General features: G+C 33.8%; 3 protein-coding genes and 1 pseudogene across 3 annotated transcripts; all 4 read right to left on the bottom strand.

Annotated features, from left to right (window-relative positions):
* Positions 2,476-3,244, bottom strand: LOC104791114. The gene is made up of 3 exons (XM_010516925.2): positions 3,215-3,244; positions 2,906-2,966; positions 2,476-2,582 (listed from the first exon to the last, which is right to left on the bottom strand). Exons 1-3 carry the CDS (start codon positions 3,242-3,244, stop codon positions 2,479-2,481), a joined length of 195 nt encoding a protein of 64 aa, XP_010515227.1. The 3' UTR covers positions 2,476-2,478.
* Positions 5,824-7,111, bottom strand: LOC104698976 (farnesol kinase, chloroplastic-like). Its single transcript, XM_010414342.1, has 6 exons — positions 7,091-7,111; positions 6,833-6,997; positions 6,676-6,746; positions 6,457-6,588; positions 6,198-6,313; positions 5,824-6,116 (listed from the first exon to the last, which is right to left on the bottom strand). Exons 1-6 carry the CDS (start codon positions 7,109-7,111, stop codon positions 5,824-5,826), a joined length of 798 nt encoding a protein of 265 aa, XP_010412644.1.
* LOC104791113 lies at positions 7,053-11,318 on the bottom strand (annotated as a pseudogene).
* Positions 16,314-17,643, bottom strand: LOC104791112 (membrane steroid-binding protein 2-like). Its single transcript, XM_010516924.1, has 2 exons — positions 17,216-17,643; positions 16,314-16,948 (listed from the first exon to the last, which is right to left on the bottom strand). Exons 1-2 carry the CDS (start codon positions 17,521-17,523, stop codon positions 16,510-16,512), a joined length of 747 nt encoding a protein of 248 aa, XP_010515226.1. The 5' UTR covers positions 17,524-17,643; the 3' UTR covers positions 16,314-16,509.

The following is an 18,664-nucleotide window of genomic DNA, read 5'->3' as shown; positions in this document are numbered from 1 at the left end:
TCTGTCGGATACTTCGTTTGCAGTCTACTAAGGTGTATTTTTGCAATTGACCAAATTCTTGACTTTTTAGTTATGACTGTCGGACGAAGTCTTCTTCCGATAATAAAAGAGTAGACTTCTATAGTGGCTATTTTTGGATTTGACCAAAATATAAAAACATTGACCGTCATATTATTGATAGAAAATTAATTAGTTGACTGCAAAAGAAGTCTACTAGTTAAAAAATTAAAATGTTGGTCAACCCCAAAAATGACCACGGCAGACTGCAAACGATGTCAACAATCCTGGAGACTTCGTACGTAGTCTACTTGGCGAAAGTCAAACTTGGTCAATTGCAAAACTAACCACAACGAAGTTTACTTTTTCTAGTTGACGAATAGATGAAGTCTACTTGTTAGCTAGAAGTCTACTACAAAGTCTATGGTTTGGTCAATTGCAAAAATAGCCAGAGTAGACTATAATCGAAGTTAACTTGTTGAAACTTTCTAAGAAGTCTACTCTGTTCTATGTTTTTAATTGCAAAACTGACCAAAAAATTAACAAAGGAAGACAACAAAAGAAGTCAACTATCCTAGTAGACTTCATCCGGTGTCTGGTTTATTAAATTGTAATTGCAAAAATAGACCATACAAAATAGACTTCAAGGGAAGTATCTTCATAGAGGCTAGTTTATGTCTACAAGGTTGACATCAACATGAAGTTTTCATAATTTGATAACCAAGTTATTGCAAATTGGTGAAAAGTTTGACAGATTTTCTTGTTGTATTCTTTGATATATGATATGTACTTGCCTCTGTATGTTTTTGAAATCATTATATATTATACATATGGAGCAATCAAGTTTTTGGTTTTCTTAGGCAGTTAGGTTATTAATTTAGACTTATTTTTGAAGTCAACGAGTTGAAGTTCTGTGTGAAATCTGTATAATTGAAAAAGTCTTTAATTGAAAAAAAAGTATGATTGCTTCACAATCCATCTATATATTGGTTGAGAGAGAAGATTCTTGTTCTTCACAAATCTGTTTACTACATTGCAATGGTGAGAACTAAGAAACTTAAAAGGAACAATTGCATATCATGATTTAGTTTTTCTTTATAATTTTGTTTCTGTCTTCTCTTCTTTGTAGGTCATAAACATTGTGTTGAGGTTGGCGTGGCTGCAGACCGTGCTGGATTTCAACTTCGTGTTCTTACATTGTGAAATTATGGTTGCTCTTCTTGCTGCTCTTGAGATCATACGTCGTGGTATCTGGAATTTCTTTAGGTAACTTCTGAACCCAAAAAAAATTAATCACTGTGCTTGCTCCTTTTAAAGCATTTTTTACTTAAGGGTTCTTACTTTGTCTGGTTGTGAAGGTTGGAGAACGAGCATTTGAACAATGTGGGANCATTATATATTATACATATGGAGCAATCAAGTTTTTGGTTTTCTTAGGCAGTTAGGTTATTAATTTAGACTTATTTTTGAAGTCAACGAGTTGAAGTTCTGTGTGAAATCTGTATAATTGAAAAAGTCTTTAATTGAAAAAAAAGTATGATTGCTTCACAATCCATCTATATATTGGTTGAGAGAGAAGATTCTTGTTCTTCACAAATCTGTTTACTACATTGCAATGGTGAGAACTAAGAAACTTAAAAGGAACAATTGCATATCATGATTTAGTTTTTCTTTATAATTTTGTTTCTGTCTTCTCTTCTTTGTAGGTCATAAACATTGTGTTGAGGTTGGCGTGGCTGCAGACCGTGCTGGATTTCAACTTCGTGTTCTTACATTGTGAAATTATGGTTGCTCTTCTTGCTGCTCTTGAGATCATACGTCGTGGTATCTGGAATTTCTTTAGGTAACTTCTGAACCCAAAAAAAATTAATCACTGTGCTTGCTCCTTTTAAAGCATTTTTTACTTAAGGGTTCTTGCTTTGTCTGGTTGTGAAGGTTGGAGAACGAGCATTTGAACAATGTGGGAAAATTCAGAGCATTCAAATCAGTTCCGCTACCATTCAACTATGATGAAGAGGAAGATCGAGATAGTTAAATCTTAGATTGTTATCAAATCAAGGGTTTTTTTTTTCACATGAGTGGTACTCCAATTTTGTATAGTTCCTTGTAAAACAATAAAGAAGTAGGAAATGAGCATGATGAGTCTTCGGATATAACAATCTTTTCTACCTAGGGCTATTATTGTTGTGCTCTCTCTGTCACAATGGGAGAGAGACCTAATAAACAAACAACAGTGATTACACCTGTGAGCTATTTTAACTATGATACACCAATAATTACCCTTGAAACACTCTAAGAAATTATGAGGTATTGACACAACAAGCGTAAGAAGCATGAGCATATTGATCTTGCAGCAATAACCCAAATAGTTTGCCAAAACAACATCAACTAAGTCTATCATATCACTCGAGTCTACTACTAAAAAGCCAAGGTTGCTGCCTCTTGATATCCAACAAGGAGTGATCATATTGAAAACCTTTATCAGTTGTTCGAATTGCCTTGCTCACTAGGGTTTAGCCGCTCACCACTGCAACAAAACAAATGTGGCAGCTTAACTCGCCCGCAACTCCTGGAACACAAAAAAAGTATGCACTTAACAACGGTATATACAAGTGCCCTCATCATGAGATCATGATAAGCGATACAAATACAAAATCAAGCATATGCCAAGGCCAAACAAGTGTGATTTATTGCCACGGCCAAACAAGTTGACTATTGTACCGCGATGAACACAAGAAGTTATTTCATCAAACTTGTTAAAGGTTCACAGTTCTAGTTACTTAAATGATATGCAGTTTCTAACAAGTGATGCTAAATGACAGAATATTGAACCAGAAAGCATATGCGCTTATACTTCAGCTATTGAATTAAACAGTGACAAACAGATAAAGCAACAAGAGAAGCCAATCTATAGGAACAGGTTTAAGAGCCTTTGGCCCATTTCTTATCCCTCTCTTGTGTTTAGAAATCTGCATTTTTCATAAAGAACAACTTTGATTAACACTATCATTCTCCAAGGAAACAAAAATACACATATCATACTAGATAGCTCTGAACACCCAAGAACATATGAGCCTTAAGGAACCAAATCAATTTAGAACTGAGCTTAAACCCAGATGCCACAATAATTCAAAACCCTAATGAAATTTTGAACATTTCAGAAGCAGGAAAACGAAAAGGAGAAAAACCAAATAAGAGAGACTGAGAGTTCCATGACCTTCTTCTTAGTCACAGCCATTAGCTCCATGGATCCACCGAAATCAAAACTTGGAAGCCCGAATCCGAAACTCTTTTCATCGATTGAACCCGGCTGATTCTGATCGAACTCAGGCAAAACCAGCGGCGGCATAGAAATGGGGCGATCAAAAGCCATTGCTCAAACGGAGAAGATACAAACTCGGAGATCTTCTGAGTTCAGATCTAGTACCAAAAGAAAACAACAAGTAAACGATGAGTCGTCATTAAAATTTGGAAATGAGAAAATCGATAAGGAGAAGAAGTTGAGAGATGGATTCTTACGAGAGAAGCTGAAGTAATACCGGCGGCGGCGTCAATATCATCATCGACATCGTCGTTCAAATTCCACCAGATCTGGCTCTGATCTAGCCGCCGCTACAATCTTCAGATCTGTCAAAATAATAAACCACCCACACATTAATACACTGATTAACGAGAAGCAAACAACAAAGCATCATAGGAGAAGACAAAGAAAAGAAGAAGACATTACCTGTCTAAAACTCGAGATTAGGGTTTGGACTAAAAGGTCGATCTCTACACCATGTTTGACAGAGAGAAGAGATGTAGATGAAGAAGATGAAGAAGAAAGGTGATTATGATGATGATTTGATGAGAGACAGATTTTTTCAGTTTCAGAATCGCTTATCGCCAGAGAGAGAGGCAGAAGGTGGAAGAGAAAGAAATGAAAATTATTAGGGTTAGGGTTAGTGAAAATTAGGTATATATAACTCGGTTAATTAAAACCGATCGGTTATGCCCTGTCGAACCGAACCGAATCGGTAACCGAATTATCATATTAATTTCGCCGATCAGTTTATTGATCCTCTCACAGATGCTGCCGAAAACCAAACATCTCGGTTTAATCGGTTCTGTTCTCTCATTCTGACCGAACGCCCATGACTAATTATTAATAGTTGATGGCATAACAAAGTCAACCACCAATAGTCTATAGAGAAGTCTACTTAAGCAAACCCTAAATCAAATAATTTTAACCTAATCAGCCTTTCCTCCCTTAATTTGACTCGTTTATATGTAAATTTATTTTATTTCAATGCAGGAAGTCTATGTGGTTATTATTTGGTCAATAGGTTTATCAAATTATTTTTTATAAATTTTTTAATTAAAATTTAAGCTATAATTAAGGAGTAGACCTACCTTTATGTCTTCACATATATTCAATTTGTAATCTATCTTAAATAAATCTATTGCAGACTTCCTCCGGATTACATCTGTCATTTCGACTTCTGTTTATTGTTTGGTCGTAAGGGAGTCAACTGTAATTTCAGTACCCTTAGTGGTTATGTTTCTCAAATATTGAATATGGAATCTACTATTACATTTAAGGCTAAATAAAGGTATACAATGCAATTGTCACAAAAAAAAATCATTATTGAAGACATAAAACAAGTATTTGTTTGGAGTCAACTCTTTGCCTTGCGGATAGAAATTGACCAAAATATCAAATTGTGATTGTAAAAGTTTTATACTTTTGCTTTTGTTTTATGTCGATCAAAGAAAGTTTAATTGAAAGAGAAGTGGTTCTAATATATATCAAACAGTGACAAAACATATACTATAGTTTGCGTAAACTTATAAAATAAGCTCGCCTACCAGGCTTATTATGTAATCCCACGTTGCGCAAAGTAGTTTTTAAGTCAACAATTTAATAAAAATTCGTTAACCAATCACGTGTTTTCTCATTTCTATTTCATTTTTGTTTGTTGTCTACCAAACAAGTTTTTTATATTTGAATTTTCGATTATGTAACATAGTCATTTAATTTGTAGGATGTTTTCTTTTTCTTTTCTGATACTTCATAACTGTGATCAACAAATCTTTATTTTTTATACCACACACTTATATGTAAAAAATAATATTTGTTCTCTTTTTTTTTTCTTTTTCTTATAAGTTTCATTCCCAATTTAGACAAATTCATAGTAGGATTTCTTTTATCGTTCAAACAAAACATGTTTTAAATAAGCAACTACTACTAGTTAGTGAATATACACCTCTTCAAATATCAATTATTGAGACAAAATGTTTTTTTTTTTAAATAAGCAGCTACTGCTAATTAGTGAATATACACCTTTTCAAAAATCAATTATTGACCTTTTAAACAAAAGATATTTTTTTTTTTTTTTGAGAAGTGTATTACTTGGAAAGAGTCTCTCAGTTTATTGGTACATTTTGATTTGTCATCATGCATGCATATAAAAAGAATTGTTCACTGGTGATGTATGTATGCATCCAATTGAAACCTTCCTATCATTTTTTAATAACATTGCAGAAAAAAAAAGTGATGTGTTCTTTTTTGGAAACTTTCTTCTTGAGAGAGCTAGAAAGCTCCATACGTATTAGTCATATTTCTCACTAATGGATAGAACATTACAACATTGTACCTAGCAAAGCTGAAAATTAATAAGATCCATGGACAACAACAATATGAGATTATTCACTACTACTTACATATACAAGAAGATGGGGGATTCTCAATGCAGTTTTACCTCCACACCCACAGCCACAGGGCAATCAAGCTCGACCCTTTATTTTATTTGATGGTACAGAAAAACAAAGAGAGCTAGGGCACTATTAGAAGAGTAGGATACCGACAAATGCAGAGGTTAAGGAGATGGTGAGATTGTCGTCAATTTGGGTGCTAATGGGGAGTGATTCCACAAGAGTTGATGCTATAGAGATGACGGCAAACCGAAGAATCATTCCCACGCTAACCTCGATGTAACCAAATGAAGCAAAGTAGTACATATACCCAACAGAAGCTAAGAACCCGGCGGTGACCATTCCAATGCTACCAGCAAATGATTTGTTTCTGTTGTAAGGAAGCCTCTCTGTTCCAAACCGCCTCCCAACAATGTCAGCCATACCTTTTTAACACAACGTGTATAAAGATTCATCATTCAATCGATTATTGTATCATATAACCAAAGCTAACTGTATGTACGTACCATCTCCTGCGCAAAGGTTACATATAACCGCAATAGAGATTGGGGATGTTTTCCAAAAGAAGATACAGGCCAATGTGATTGACAGTGCATAATAAAGAGGTCCTTTAAGTAGTTCCCTGGTTGAAGAGAGCAACTATAGACACTTTGTGAAGTGACACAAAGCATATAATAACTGAATCTTGATAATAGAAACCAAGATTGCTAAGAGATCCAAGTAAAGTCAAATACTAAGGCAATGTGATGTCACTGATTGAGATACCTGCGATCTCCATGTCTGCTCATAGACTTGATGGTTCCTTCGTCGTGGTACACTCCAAGGCCTAGCAATAGCATCCTTAATATATTGAGTCCAGGTACAATAGATGCAAAAAGCGCTCCTTGGATTCCAGAACTGAAATAATCAAAGAGTAATTGGATTTTAACTGGTGAAAGCTGAAATTGGTCCTATCAAAATCGACACTTTTCATTCCGTTATTACCTGAACAGAGGCCGCCAGCAAAGTAGAAAAACTAGCCCAATATTTATATGCACAAGCTTCCGTATGAGTTTCTGAAAACCAAAAAAAAACACCAAAGTCAACCACAGATGCTAAACCAAGGAATCGACGTACGACGTCGTATGTATGTGAAATGAACCTGGTCGAAGATGCCGCCGCGTTTGCCAATCTCTCCCCAGAAACTGAGGCACGAGAAGGTGATGATGCCGAAGATCCCACACGCGCTTATATCCGATAAAACCGTATTTTTAGGAAACATCACGGCTGGCTGGCGAGTGAATAAGAAAGACCTGCTACGAGAAACCTAGAGCGTGGATTCGAACATTGGTGCAATCGGAGGTGAAATGAAAGAGCAGAGCTTAACACAAAGAATTAAGATTAAAAAAAGTCTCATAACATTATTCTTATACAATGCCATATATAGTTATTATTATAAAATGATCCATGTCCAGTTTTGTTTGTTTCATCAGAGGATAATGTCTTTCCTGATATTTTGGAGAAACATCCTAAGCTCTCTCGCTTTTTTGCTATGTTCTTCATCATCTGTCTCTGAATCACTCAGCTCAATCACACTCTCAAGTTGTTGCTGATCATGGCTCTTCTTTTCTTCTTGATAACTTCTTGACACGCTCCGCGAACGAGCTTCAGGACAAGGGCTTATCAGATCAATGACTTCTGTTTCCGGATACAGTGAACAAGAACTCAGACCAACACTGAATCTATCCATGGTCGTCGACCAGGCGTTATTGCAGTTTTCTCTATCGGGTGAATCGATAAGACACAAGTAATCATGTTTCTTGGAGTTTTGCTGTTCTTTCCCTTGCTTAGCTTCTTTTACGATGCTTGTAGTTACTACAGAGGTTGAGTTGAGATCAAGGTGTTGGAGTTCGCGGCTGAGTTCTGCAAGAGAAGAAGATTTGGTCGGCGAACCAGTTTCCTTCTGTTTTTGTTTCGGCTTTGGTTTCTTCTTCTTTGCTGCCAGTTTCTCCTTGAACTCTATGATCTTCTCAGGACAAGCCCTGAAAGAAACAAGTAGGATAAATATGCATAACCAGAACGAGAATAGTATTTCAGGGAACACGAACATAAAACTGAACCAAATTTGGTGTTATGTGTCACATAAACCGAAGCTATTTGGCTGCATAAGTAGATCTAGTACTAAGTTTTGTTTGACGTTCCATATTCAGTATTTGCAGCTTTCTGGAAACCAAAGTATTTACTCTTTTATGAAGTTTCTATTGCCAAGCCAAACTACTTCAGACACTATTTCAGTTATTGATTCATAGTGCGTTATGTCTTTCACTATGAATCAATCACTTGACCAAACAACACAGGTTTAATCAATGCCAATCACTTGAGCTAGATCGATGTTTTGAGTAAATGAGTGAAGGTCAGGCTATGATCATTATCGTTACCTTTCTACAAGATCTGCAGGAACAATGGACGTCTCTAACCCTTCTAGATCATTCCATGAGACTTCAAAACATTCTCGTCCCTGTACTTTGCGGGTCTTTATGATTTCAGACACCGGACACTTCTCTGGCTGCAAGAGAATTTTTTTCTCACAAGAGTTAAATAAAATCCAGCTAACTTCCAACTGATTTATGCAAGGGAAAACCAGTTAACTTTTAAGCTGCTGGTATCTCCAAACTCAAAACAAAAACAAAAGTTTCATATTTACCAATATCATAACCTTCTATGAGCAGTATATAGATTTTATGAATTCATGTTTTGGAGTAAATCTAACGTAAAACCCGCCTGAGAGGGGGAGAGAGGTACCTTATGGAGAGGAAGATTAACTTCAACCTCAGTTGTTTTTGATTGCAAAATAGCGAACCTTCTCAGATTTCTTTCAGCAACTTTAGGAAGTATGTATTCATCTAAAATGAAACATAGTGAAAAAGAAGAAACGCTAGTTTCACAATTGGTTTTGTACAATGTCAGCAAATGCAACCTACAAGGAATAAGAAATATGTATAAATCCAAAGTAATACCTGTTTTCTCAGGGGGCCACTCAAAGAACTGATGGCATATCTCCTGAAGCTTGGTGCCCTGGAAAGAGAATTCAGCTAGGGCCCTGAAAGAAACAGTATAAAAAAATTTGATCACTTCCTTCATCCCAAATCTGAATAGACATTCAACTCTTTTTCAAGTGCACTAATCTCCAGGCTTTTAACAGACATTCCTGTTATAAGCTTGTAGCTACATAAGATGGGCATATGTACGTGCTAGCTCTAAGAATAGGTATAGTCTACAGCAGAATTATCATCAGAGGACTGAAAAAAACAAGGAAATGGAAAGAAGTATTAACCTGGAAACTGTATTAGAGTCTGCTTGGTGGCACTTGGGGTTCATGAATGCATCAATCACATGCTTGATCTGTTCCAGTCCTTCCGGAGCACGATTATTTCCTACAACAAATTGAAATTACGGAAAGAGCTTTTTAATGCTAAAAGACAAGCATGTCATATTACAAAACACAAAGAAGTTGTTGCTTGCAATACCATTTATAACCACAAAAGGTAAGGTCCCTTTTTTACTGCACACAGAAGGCTTAACTTGCTTCTTAGACTTTTTAGGTTTTTCCGCAAAGGCAAGTCCTTCTGATGCAACTTTTTGAAGAATAACATTTTCTCCAATCGACTTCACAAGCTCACAAGCTTTCTCCTGTACACATATTGATAAAACACACGAAGTAGAATAATATACAACCCCGATATGGAGGTTTTGTAAAAGCTTGAGTCATGAACACACCTGGCGAAGACCACGAACTCCCTGAGAGTAGTCACTGCCAAGCAAAAGCGCTAGAGCTATCTGAAACATCACCCAAGAAAACATTATATAAATAACTTTACAGTTTGATGCAACATATCTAAGATCTTAAGGTTCTTTGACGTATCGAATAGTAGTCAATAATGTGTAGCTGGTTTTCTTGTCTACTGATGCAACTAAAGGAATTTATCCCTTAAAGCTACAACGTTCAGAGGAACCATTCATACGCTTAGTCCTATCTCGCCTGAGTTTATCGAGAAAATATAGGCTAAAATATCACAGGCCCCCTTTTGCAAGATTGCATTCATGCTTCTACCAGTCAAATCATTTTGTAATAACATGGTGTAGCTTCGCAAGATCAGGGTTAAGTATATAAAGCTAATCACTTAAAGAGACTCGTAAGTTACCAATGAGTTTCGTCCAAGCCCAAGCTTTTTCTTGATGTCATCCATCTCATAGCAAACAACATAACCTCCGTCACCTAGTTCATTGGCAGATTTATTAGGCCATATAATACCATCAACCATTATCAGATAGTAAAAAAAACCAACAGGGCTAACGAGTCTCTCTACACTCACCAAGGCATATTTCTCGGTATACAGTCTTTGCACCAAAAAGGAAGATATCTGAATCAGAGCTAAAACAGGCGTCCTATGGATTTTCATGAAAACCATAAGTTGTAATTGAATATTGTGTTAACAGCATGAAGAACAAAAAACTGATTAAAGCTGAAAAATGTGTCTTACACATAAGGATTCTTAATTTAGCAGAGCGCATTGTGCCTCAGCTTCCTCAATCCTGCATTTGAAGGGAAAACAATATGGTCAAACAAGAAACTAGACCATAGATGCTTAAGTGTCCATGTTTACAGTTGCAAACCCTCTCACAAGTAGAGCAAAACACTCAGACCATAAGTCACATTGTCAATCTAGGCGAACAGTCTTGGAGAGTTACCCGTCTAAACACAGTATCCCCAGTGTTGATGCAATAACTTTAGCCTCTTTTATGATGCAGGAGAACTCGGACCCCATATTTCTTTTGAGTGAAGTCTCTTTCCCAGGTTCAACGCCATCATCAGCGACCTGGCTGAACCAATAAAGCATTAAATCGAAACATAATCTGAGAAACTTAGCCATCATATGCAATGATAAAATTTGACGTCATTGTACCTCGAATCTTGCTTTCAACCGACGCCTATAAGTTGGCACTTTGATTCCAGGAATTGCACCATCTACAATTACAATGCTTATTGCAACAAATCAAGTATACTCCAATACCATTAAAAAAAATAACTTCTTTAGAACAAATCATTAATAATTCAGAACAGATTTGATCACTCATGCTTCTGCGACAAATATTTTTAATGAAAACGATACAAACGCTCTCATAAACAACAAACCCATCTGCGAAATGAAAAAAATCGAGCTACAAACAAACCCCACATTGGCTAATCTGATTTCAATTTTACAACAGCAGGGTAGAATTACCTGAGACTAAAATGATGGAGCAGTTTAGGGCAATTAGGGCTCGGAGACGATGAAAGAGCCCTCGAAGATAAACTTTTTCTTTGGCGGCGCAATAAGATTTGTTAACTTTATGCAATTCCACCATCCAACAAGAGAGATCCACGCATACCCTTTTGTTTCTACAGCGATTAGATCTCGTAAAGACTTGGTCTTTTTTCAAAAAACCCAGAAAGTTAAAAAAGAAATTGAGATGAAGAAATAAACTCACTGAAGATGATCGAGTGGGAAAGTCTTCTTACAAGGCTCCAAAACATCCCACAGATACTTCACGCCCATAGCTTCACCTTCGAGAAGAGAGAAGAGAGAGAGAGAGAGGCGGAAAGAGGGAAGAATATAATTTGATATTTGAATTTGAAAATGTGGATCAATAATAATTTCAACCGATCGGTTTGAAGGTTCCAAACCGAAACTAAACAAATGTCAAGTTAAATCCAATAAGAAATATGACCAAAATTCTAACCGTATTTACTGAATTATACGGTTCACTTCGGTTTGGCAACTTCATTTCAAAATTAATGCCCAAACCTATCATACCCTCCGCAATTTGTTAATCTATATTCTATACTAGTAACTAGTATAATTGCAGAAATAAATCCTCGAATTAGATTTATTTATAAGCATACCATCATATTTATTGTTAAAGCCATTAATTTGTTACCCAAAACATTCACTAATGTATTTAACTCATGATTCTATTTAAGATTATAAAAAAACAATTAAAAGTGATATTTGTTTAAAATTTAAATTTGATTCTCCTTTCATCTTTGTTTGCTTTTATTTTTAATTTCTTGAATTATCACATAATACATAAAATTATTAAAAATCTATTTTTTCTGCATATACTTTGATTCAAATTTTAAAAAACGGACATATATTACTCTATTAATATAAATAGTGTGTTCACCAAGCCACTTTAGCTAAAATGATTAGATAATAATTCAGAGTCTTATTATATATAAAATCAAAATTAATCTACATCCGAATGAGCTGGAAGCTTCACTTAATAAGAATCCAAATTTAAAATTTATATATGATCTGTTTGGTTTGTAAAGTTGATTTTGTTTTAATTCTACCATATATAGTAGAATTTAAAAATTGATATAAACTTAATAAAATTTCTAAAATTATGAATATTTAAACATATTAAAAGTTTAAAATAACACAAACGAGTTATACTGCATGACGGTTTGTATGATGTGACGGGTTTGAATCGGTATTACTATAGATTAAATCATCATTAATCTAATACTTAAACACGAGTTAAATCATTATTTTACTATTTTTAACAATACCAATATAAGATATGTCAAATAAACTGATTTAATTAGGATTAGTATATGCAATCTTAAAAATAATTAAATAAACTCCAATAAAATTAGTACATTTCAAAAATAAATCTAAATTTAAAAGTAAATAAATATAAATTTAACACATTTATAAAAAACAAGTTATATAATTTTTTTTAAAAATCATGATAATAAAACAATTTCTTATCACAAAGAAGAATTATTTTAAATTTTAAAACTTAGATAAATGACACTGTAAATCGAAATAAAACATATAAAAATTTGTTCCGCTGGTCATGATCTAGTTGAGAAAATATAAATATAACATGTTAATATAGATTATGTCGTTATCCTCAAGTAAAAAAAAATAATAATAAATTAAAAGATAAAATAGTTATTTTTGTTGGTTTAATTCGTTAAAATCTGCGATTAGGTTAATAGTTTGATTATTCTATGATGCTATCTAACATTTTGTATTCTGTACTGTCTTTTGTAGACTCTAACACAAAAGAAAGATAGTCCGACTGAAAACATAATCTATTAGTCAACTGTCTAAAGAACTAATCGGGAACGACGTCCTATTTCCCCTTTGGAACTATCACATCTTACCAGATCCATTCTATATCTTCTTCGAACTTATCCGCTCCACCTATTTCTACCCGAATCCATAGTTTTATTGCTATTATCCCATCGGAATATCAGATATCGTCTATTACCCCATGAATCTCGGTTAATATGGTTTACTATTGGTTTACTGTTGGTTTACTATTTGACTAACCAACTAATGAACCTATTTAACCAGATTAAACCAAAATTCAACCCAATTACAAAACCAAACCTAAAAAACTCTAAAATCAGAAATTTCCAAATCGATTTGTCTTCCTCTTCCTCTCCTTTTCTTCTTTTCAAAACCCTGCAAATAATCATAAAAAGACAGATAATCAAAACAATGACTTTTAAGTATACACATATACCTAAAAACAAATTATTCTGTTTATAAAAGTATATATTTTCGACAATCCAGCGATTAGTGGAGAATCAACAAGAAGTCTAACCATATACGCAGATGACAAAAGACCATCCTCAAAGTTGGTTAAGCTAAACTCTCCCCTGTATCAACACAAAAAATAGAGATAGAGAGAGATCAATAATCGTTTTTAAAGTCACACAATCCATAACAAAAATTATAAAATAATTCCACACAATCACGCTGAAGAGAGAAAGAGAGAGTCAGAGATGGACTTTGAAAAATCCACCAAAGAAATAAACAAAATTGCTGAGAGATTGTGATATTCTTTTATCCGTTTGCAGAGAGATCAATATGCACTCGATCCAGAAAAAAATATCCAGGAATCGTGTCAGTGTTTGCAGATTCAAGAGCTCCTTCATGGAGAAGGAGTACATTTTTTCAGCTTGACTCGTTGTAGACTCCAGATTAGCTATCAGCTAAGCCTAAGCGTTGGTGAATATATGTTTTGGTTTCGATATCCTTTTTCTTCTCATTCTCTGAAACAATTTAATGTTCTTTACCTCAAAATTGTTCATGATTTGTTCTTCTGGTTTAGCCGTTTAGGGTTTTTACAAAACAAATTTAGGGATTTTTGATTTCAAGTGAAGAACATGATGGGTCGGGTTGTATATATTACTTGGATTATAGATTGATTTCATACCGGTTTTATGTGGGTTTATAATCGGATTTAATTTCAAAACCGTTTAAACCAATGTTAATGGAGAAATAGCAATAAAACTATGGATTCGGACAGAAATAGGTGGAACGGATAAGTTCGAAGGAAATATAGAACGAGGTCAAAGATTGGGGTGGATCAGGTACGATGTGATAGTTCCGAGGGGGAAATAAAACGTCGTTCCAATAATTAGAGATCCAGAACATAATAACCATTCTTTATTATTATTTTGTTTTGAATAGAATCACGAGGACAACTTTGTGGTTGATTTTTTATTTTTTTGCTATAGTTCAAAACTTTCATTTTTTTGTTGATAAAAAGAATATCAGAAATCCTCATTTTTTGTTGATAAAAATTTATTAAGTGAGATGAAGAGATAATAAGAAATATGTGAAGATGATTTCACATGTGAGCATGTTATTGGTATTTTGTCAATCGTTGGACGTACTTCGTGTCGTCTGCTATCATGTATGGATTTTAATTCTACTTTAACGATTTACAATGTATATTGTTGGCTAAGTTGAGAAAAAAAAATATTGGCTGGGTGTTTCAGATCATATAGGATTGTAATTTTTTTTTTAAATGCTATCAGATTTGTTTTGAACAAGTTTATAAGAATGTAAAATAAACTAAACCTCGTCAACAAACCCTTTCATTTTGTTTCCATGTGGATTTTCAACGATCACTTGATCATACAAACTTCATAAAAAAACTGATTTTAGCTATGTCCAAGAAAGCGTTAGACGTTAACTAGGCGGTGATCCAATGTCTAGCGCCTAAAACGTCTAATCAGAATATAGGCGGTTTAGGTGTTTACACTATAAACTAATATATATCTGATATTATATACATAATAATACAAAATATGTATAAGAAAAATGAACTTTTATAAAATATTAAATCAAAAACAAAAAAATAGATAAAAACATTATTTCAATTTATTTTAAATAACATATTAAACATTTATAATTATGTTTATAGAAATAAACCTTATAAATTTTAAATGTTGTGCAATTAAAATTTTAAAAATACACTAAAATGATGATACTACAATATTAGGCGGTCAAAGCGCCTAACGCCTAGACGGGCGGAGGCGGACGCCTAGAACGCTTTTTTGAGCATTCATTTTAGAGTATTCACACAAATTAAAAAATAATTAATGCAAAAAATTCTTCTCAATAAGAACATGTGCAGTGATGAGAACATATGTGAGTGTCTCAAATATATTATTTTATTAAATTTTGTATAATTTTATTTTTTATTTTAAAATTAAATTCTAAATAAAATCCAGAACCAATTATGACGAGACATGTGTCAAATGAATCTCTCGTAAGGTTCTCAAAGTCTCTTATTTGAGAGACTCACTCAATTCTCTTACTTACTTTTCAATATTATATAACTTTTTGTGGGTGAGAGACTTTCACTGCACATGCTTTAACGATGAATTAATATTAACTTATCAAAGTTCAATATTCACTATTAATAGTTTTTGAAAATTTCAATTTAACTCTTGGCTTGACATAATTATTGTTAGCGGCCAACTAAATTGGACATTTTTTTGTAACTTAATTATAAATACTGAAAAACCAGTTTTAGTAGATTAATCCCATTTTTATTAGTTATATAATTAACATGCTAATGATATATAGCAGAACAAACTAAACTGGACAAAAAAATTTGTAAAAAATTATAAATACTAAAAAAACTAGTTTTAACAAACTAAACTAGCTTTTTATTAGTACTAAACACGTGAAAACTTGATGAATACTTTGATTGGCAAAATATTGCAAAATTGCAGTTTCCAAAACATGAATAAGGTGGGTGGTATACTCATCCCTAATTGATCACAAAAAAGTGTTTAGAAAACATAAAAAACTAATTTTTTGGAATAAGAGATAAAACCTTTATACAAAAAATACAAACAAAGAAAATACAAAATAGTTTCGTGAACTCTTCATAATTTGCACTAAAAAATTGCAACTCATTACACCGAAATTAAAAATATATACATTATCTTCCCTCCGTGACTGGATTCAAAGTAAATCACAAAACTCTAACACGTTAGCAGTTTAGAACCCAAACGGCCAAACCTTTCATGAGTTGGATGTTATCATTCTCATACATACTCTACTAATTCAATATGTTTTCTTAATACTACAAGGCAAAACATGAGTTTTGTAAAATGTAAGTAGGTGCTTTAAATTCTAGGAATTGAACCATGTTCATTTTATGAGACACATAGCAGGAAGGCAAGTATGCTCCAAAGCATATACAAACCAATTCCTTAGAGCAAAGCATTTATAACTCAGAACCGATTTGACCACTTCTCAGGTCTCGGTGCATTGTAGAAATAATGTAATATGAAGCTTCCATAACCAGATAATTAGATGTAATCATTTTATATAAAGATCCAAAAAGTACAAACAAAGCCACCATTTTTATTCAGCTTCTTCCACCTTGAGCTATATACGACTCATACTTAAAAACCCCTGAAAAATACCACTGATTTCTCAAGCGAAAGTGTGCCCTCTGATTACATTGACGACTTTACTCCTTTGCAACATCATGATCATCCTTCTTCTCAGTGGTTTCCGCGATTTTCTCGTCTATGCCTCTAGAAGTTTCATCATGGGTAACTGCAGAAGCTTCTCGTTCATTGTTTGTAGAAAGACCTTCCGCAGAGGCAGCTTTTGTTTCGGACGCTTCTTCTCCAATGTCTGTAGAAAGACCTTCCGCAGAGGCAGCCTTTGCTTCCGAAGGTTCTGAAGTTTTGTTGCGTTCTTCATCCTTCTTTTGAATGGTTCCGACCTTGACATACTTGCTCATGAACTTGTACTCCCAGTCTTGTAACGCATCTAGCTCAAATGCACCGAGACCTGAGATATCACCAGTCAAGTCTTGCTCCTCAAACGACATCTTAGCCAGAGCTCGGCTCGCATCTTTCCCTGCAAACAGAGCATACGGCCCACCTGGTCCATAGAACATTCTGTGTACAAAAAAGAACATACGAGGAGTTTGTGACCCAGTCATAGTTACATAGTTCATCAGCTGTACTACATATCTCTATAATTAAACGAGATTAAGAGCATAATCAAACGATCAACCAAAACCCCCAAATGCAATAATCACTGAAATTAACTAACTTAACTTACACCCTAAATCTTCGAAATATAATTGGATTGAATCGTTTCTTCTGCTATCTAACTAAATTGTGATGATTACAATTCAAACAATTGATTTATAAAGTATGTACCTGCTCTGAGAAACATCATAGATCTGACCCTTGATGGCCATAAGAAGGGGCTTTTTGGAATCGGAGCCGTCATACAGCTTAAGATCCTCCTCGGTGATTTCTCCGAGCTGAACCGGCGGAGGAAGAGGGTCAGATTCGGGTTGTACCTCTAAAGAACGAGGTCGGTGAACTTCGTCAGAGACGAAGAAACCGGAGACGACTTGGTAAACGGCGAAAGCGAGAGCTAGTACGGTGAAAAACGCAGCTGGAGATAGTCCCGTGTAAGCTGTGATTGTTTCTTTCAACGTCTCCCATACTTGCAGAACCATGATTGAAAGCTAAATCGAGAAGAGAAGAGAGATTAGATATAGAATCGGGTGGTTCACTCGTCAGAGAGAGAGCTCAACAAAAAGAGAGTAACGTGTTTTGTGTTTTTAATTTTTATAGATTTTATAATTTAATTTTGCAATCGGGTAGCATTAAACATACGATATTATTGTACGATTTGGTAGATAATACAAATAAAATGGTCAATTACGCAACAATAATTTTCAACTATTTATTTTTTAATAGTCGTCGTCAGAAACGTACTGACCAATAGTAATATAGTATTCAAAAGAAAAAAAAAAAAAAAAAAAACTTTCTAGAGGTACTTTTTTTCTAATCTGAAAAAAGTATTGGTTTTATTTAGTGTACATGTAAATTTTTGCAAACGTTTTTATTTAAAGAATAGATCGTTACACCTAACTTAGTAGTGGTGGCTGAGTTTTAATAAAAACAGTGTTCGGTGATGCCGTTCGAGACGACTGGTTAGGTAAGAGAAAATAGGTAGATGATTGCAAATACAAAAATGTGACTAATCTTATTTATTTAAGACGAGTATGCTGCTATGTGCTTTTTGACTATACCTAGTTGAGACTTGTTGTAGCTCAAGAGGATATTGTGTAAACTCACGTATATTAAAAAATTCGTAATTTACTTTATACTCAGCTATTCGTCTTTAGGGCATGTGCATTGTAGAAACATTTCTGGATGTTGTTAGAGTAAAAATAATATGAAAATAATGTAAGATCATTAGTTTAGATCTTTTGTTAAGAAATTAGTTATTAGGAGAACATGTTTAAAATCATAAAATTTAATAATATAATAATATTAAATATATTACAACTATAAAAACTTTAAAAAATAACATTTAAATTGCAAACTTAAAAAACTTATACTAAAATACAAAATACAATACCAAATTTTTATGAACCAAAAAAACATTTTAAATAGAAAAAAAAAACAAACAAACATATTACTTAATTAATTAAAGCACACAAACATTTTATTTAATTAATACATAGTTTAATGTCCAAATTTATTCCATATATTCTCAATCAAATACTCCTTTAATTTGTGATGTGCTTGTCTATCACGAATTCTTTTATGACCATCACCTAAACCCTCTAGATTTAAAGCCATATTTAC

This window comes from Camelina sativa, chromosome 6, assembly GCF_000633955.1.
Source record: "Camelina sativa cultivar DH55 chromosome 6, Cs, whole genome shotgun sequence".
Lineage (NCBI taxonomy): Eukaryota > Viridiplantae > Streptophyta > Magnoliopsida > Brassicales > Brassicaceae > Camelina > Camelina sativa.
Note: the sequence above shows the minus strand (reverse complement) of the source record. Positions and strands in the feature narration are given on the sequence as shown.